The 4250-nt window shown below is 36.5% G+C and overlaps 1 protein-coding gene across 1 annotated transcript; it reads right to left on the minus strand.

Moving 5' to 3' along the window:
* Positions 1-520: 520 nt before the first annotated feature.
* LOC130973623 (receptor-like protein 43) lies at positions 521-3583 on the minus strand. The gene is made up of 2 exons (XM_057898243.1): positions 3148-3583; positions 521-2190 (listed from the first exon to the last, which is right to left on the minus strand). Exons 1-2 carry the CDS (start codon positions 3578-3580, stop codon positions 716-718), a joined length of 1908 nt encoding a protein of 635 aa, XP_057754226.1. The 5' UTR covers positions 3581-3583; the 3' UTR covers positions 521-715.
* Between the last annotated feature and the right edge of the window lie 667 nt (positions 3584-4250).

Below are 4250 nucleotides of genomic sequence, written 5' to 3' on the forward strand. Positions count from 1 at the left end.
ACAGAAGAAACACATTTGCAATTTCGAAAACCAAGTTTAACCAACCTCTAAAAGGAAAAATGGAAGTAACATTTTGTTAACTAATGCAGGCACCAGGCACACAAGAGGAAGCAGCATGAGCCTAGACATAACAGCAATTGAGTACAGAGGAATTAATATTGTCACCAACATTGATGTAAGTAATTACATAAAATGGTTGAAGCCTTCACACCAATACTCCCAAGTCCCAACACCTTAAACCTGAGACTCAAGTACTACTAAACTCTCAAACACTTCTCCATCCAACTATTCTCCATCCATCTATATTTCTATAATAATATTTTTTTTTCTTCTCTCACATTTAGCATTTAAATTGATCCTACTTAAGCTTTTATTCATATCAGCGAATACTTTTTTTGAAAAAAAAAATTGCTTCTCTTTAGTCTTTACCTTTTACAAGTTTTCCTGTTTTGGCATAAGCATGAGAGAGAGAATGCAAAGGAAAATGGATTATGTAAGCAAAGAACACAATGTACGACTTTTCTTATATCAAAAATAGCAAAACAAAATAGATATATAACAGACTACATTTGTCTTTTTCACTTGCCTACTTTTATTTGGGTATACACATAGCAGACTCTTACATATAAGGAACACAATAACTTCAAATGCAAACACAAAAATGAAAATAGTCTAAGATTACACACATGAAAAAACCAACATCTAGACTTGTGACTTAAAAGATCCTCTTCAGCAACCTATAAACATCTCCAGCAAAAGCATTTCCCAGTGCTAACCCAGCAACAAGGCCACCCGCATATCCAATTAGAATTACCATCCAATTAAATTCAAAGAAAGATCCTGAATCAGAGTCTTGATCACCATCAAGTGTTGGTGGTAGTGGAAGCTTAGAACGATCTTCACATTTGTTCAGCAATTGAAACCCGCATAAATCATTGTTTCCCTCAAATGAATTATCTTGAAAAGTGGAAAGTTGCCCATTTTCTGGTATTGGACCTGAGAGATTGTTGAAAGACACATTGAAGAATTCCAAAAATGTTAACTCTGTGAGTTGTTGGGGGATTTCCCCTGACAGGCTATTGGCAGAAAGGTCCAACGCTTCAAGATTTGAAAGCTTTCCCAAGGAAGATGGGATGCTGCCAGTAAACATGTTATTTGACAAATTAAGCACAACAAGGCTACTAAGACTTCCCATAACATCGGGAATCTTACCATAAATTTTGTTACATGAAAGATCAATGGCTACCAAGAAATGAAAGTATTGGCTCCCAAGATAATCCATGACCCTCCCTTTGTTAGTCATTGAAAATACAAAATTACCAAGATCAATCACAGATTGTTGCAAGTGATAAACGTCGTCCTTGAAATGTACTTGGTGGCTTGTGTTGGAAAGTGTCATCGATTTGAAATTCTTGATTATTTCTGATGACAATTCTCCAGAAAAATCATTTTGAGAAAGATCAATGATACGAAGCTGAGGAAATGTGAATCTTAATGGACACTTTATAGCTCCGTGAAATTTATTATCACGCAAAAAAATAACCTTCAAATTAGGGAGAGATCCCAACCAAAAAGGAAATGAATCATTGAAATGGTTATGACTTACGTCAAGAAGCTCTAGCATTCTGCAATTGACAAATGATCTTGGTAATTGACCACACAACTTGTTTGAGCTAAAATCAATCAACTGAAGTGCATTTTCTTTCGCATAATTTTGAGGAATATTACCTATCAATTTGTTTCCCGCGAGTTTCAAAATGTGAAGAGATCGGCTAAAGCTTCCTAAACATGATGGAATCCTGCCAACTAAATTGTTGGAAGATAAATCAAGATACCCAAGTGATTGTAGATTACATATGGAGGGGGGTATTTCTCCCATCAATAGGTTGCTGGAAATATCCAAAGCCTGAAGAGTTGTTTTATTCCACATCCAACTCGGTATTGTCTTTATCCTATTGTCTGATATGAAAAGATCAGTCAACTCTTGCAAGTGTTGTATGAAATTGGGAAAATGAACTAAGTTGCATGAACTTAAATCCAAATATTGAATTTGAGAAGGAAATGTTACAATGGAAGTGTTCTTCCCTTCAAGAAAAGACAATTTGTTGCCTCCGCCTAAACCAAGTGCAGTAAGCTTTTTGAGCTTTGAAAGCATTTCAAGCTCGATCTGTCCTTCCAACACATTACCAGCTAGATCAAGAAGTGTAAGATTCTCTAACATGAAGAGGAAATATGGAATTTCACCTTGAAGATTATTGTAAAAAAGATTCAAGTAATTTAAAGTGGTTAGATTCATTATCCAAGTTGGAAATTCTCCATTTAAATTGCACCCACTCAATCCTAACCACTGAATTGGAGGAAGGATTGTCACATTGACAGCCCTATTTTGTGAGAACAAAGACAATTTGTTGAAAGATAAGTGAAGAGTATTAAGCATCTTTAGTTTGAAAAACATGTCAAGTGCTAGTTGCCCTTCAAAGAAATTAAAGCCCAGGGACAAAATTTCAAGATTCTCTAGTCTAAAAAGAGAGCGAGGGATTTCACCAACAAAGCCATTATTGCTAAGAAATAAGACGGCAAGTTGGGTGAGGTTGCCAATCGAAGAAGGAATGACCCCATAAAAATTGCAACTTGAAATCTCGAACGAATTTAAAGAAGTGAGGTTTTCAATGGATGTTGGAAGTGTGCCATAAAAACTTGTGCGTGGGAGGTATATGGTGACTAATGTCTTGGAGAGAAAATTAGGCAGCAAACCCCTAAGATTTTGGTTTTCTCCCAAATCCAAGACTGTTAAGTTTGGAAGATGGAATATACCTAGTGGAAATTCACCACGCAGTTCACAATTGAAAAGAGAAAGCTTTTGCAAAGATGTAAGGTTTGTGAGAGTATGAGGTAAAGATGATGAAATGGTCACAAAATTCAGACGAAGGTGTTCAAGTCTAGTCAAGTTTTGCGTTAAGCTTGTGAGAGTGGATGCCTTGAGTTGCAAATGGTTGATTAGATTATATGGAAGCGGCTGAAGAGTATAGCTGCGAAGATCAAGGGACAACAAGTTGGACAATTGTGAAACTTGAGGTGGAACTTCACCAGAGAATGTATTTTCATTGCCATGAGAAAGATTCAGATATCTTAGTTGTGAAAGCTCACCTATCTTGGCAGGAATTTGAGAGTGATTGAAGTCATTGTCTGAAAGATCAAGGCTTTGAAGGTGCACAAGTGAGAAAAGGGTGCTATTGGGATCCATGAAACCATAGAGTTGGCTGCTACCAAGATCAATGCCGATCACATGACCTGTGAGCTCATTGCATTCAATGCCATCCCAGGAGCAGCAATCTGTGGCAGGAACCCAATAAAGAGTTTTAGGATAACTCAAAGGATTGTAAGAAGCAGACTTACTTATGATGAAGGTTTTTTTAAAGCTCAGCAAGGCATTGCTTTCATGTTGATGGCACTCATGATGATGAGTAGCAGTTGAATGATTCATGGTTAAACAGTTTGGGAACAGGGAGGATGCGAAAAGGAGAAGAAACTGTATGGACAAAGCAAGAGAACACAACAACCCCATTATTCTCATTTGCATCACAGTAGGTTCAATGGATGAAATATTTGGAACACTTCAATCGGCTTTTATAGTGAAGCAGTGATGGTGATACTATCTAATGGACATGCAGCAAGTAACGTTACATGCATTTGTATTATTCCGAGTGTGATATTGCCTCTCATTTCACGGAAGAAAAAAGAAAGATAGTGATCCTTATTATGGCTGGTTCTGCGGACTTTTCGAACCACATACTGGTTTAGAATAATTTTTATAATATGGCCAATCATGTCGTTTTAACTATCCTAACATTTTTTCATACTTTGAGTATCCTTTTATTAGAGGCAATTCCCCATAGGGGCATGGTTCTTCTAGCACCAGCTGTTTCTATAGTCTAAAACTCGAGAACACTGACTACGCAAAATAAGTATTTGCAAATTGCAACTTCAACCGAGCATATATTGATTTCTGTGCACTTTGTTATGCAGAGTAGCCTCTCTGCTTCATTACATAAATTCCACAAACTGAACTATTTTGTCTCTTGTTACTACTTCACAGTGAATTTCCTTGATAGTATATTTTTGTCATTACTAACAACTTGCATTGATGTCTTTCATGCTTAATTTTCTCGTTATCTTTTATCTTTCATTACCACCACAAACTTCCTTGTTTTTAGTTTTCTAAGTAAAGCAGTTGCATAAGTGACATGTAT

Source organism: Arachis stenosperma, chromosome 4 (genome assembly GCF_014773155.1).
Source record: "Arachis stenosperma cultivar V10309 chromosome 4, arast.V10309.gnm1.PFL2, whole genome shotgun sequence".
Taxonomy (NCBI): Eukaryota; Viridiplantae; Streptophyta; class Magnoliopsida; order Fabales; family Fabaceae; genus Arachis; species Arachis stenosperma.

Bases quoted from the DNA above. Each gene is read 5' to 3' on its own strand.
- LOC130973623 (XM_057898243.1), bottom strand. From the start codon at position 3,580: ATGCAAATGAGAATAATGGGGTTGTTGTGTTCTCTTGCTTTGTCCATA. The intron at 2,191-3,147 runs GTGAGCTTTCAC...TTCTTGATCTAG, and splicing joins TCAAATTCCTGCCAAGATAG to CTGGTAATGTGTTGGAAGGA.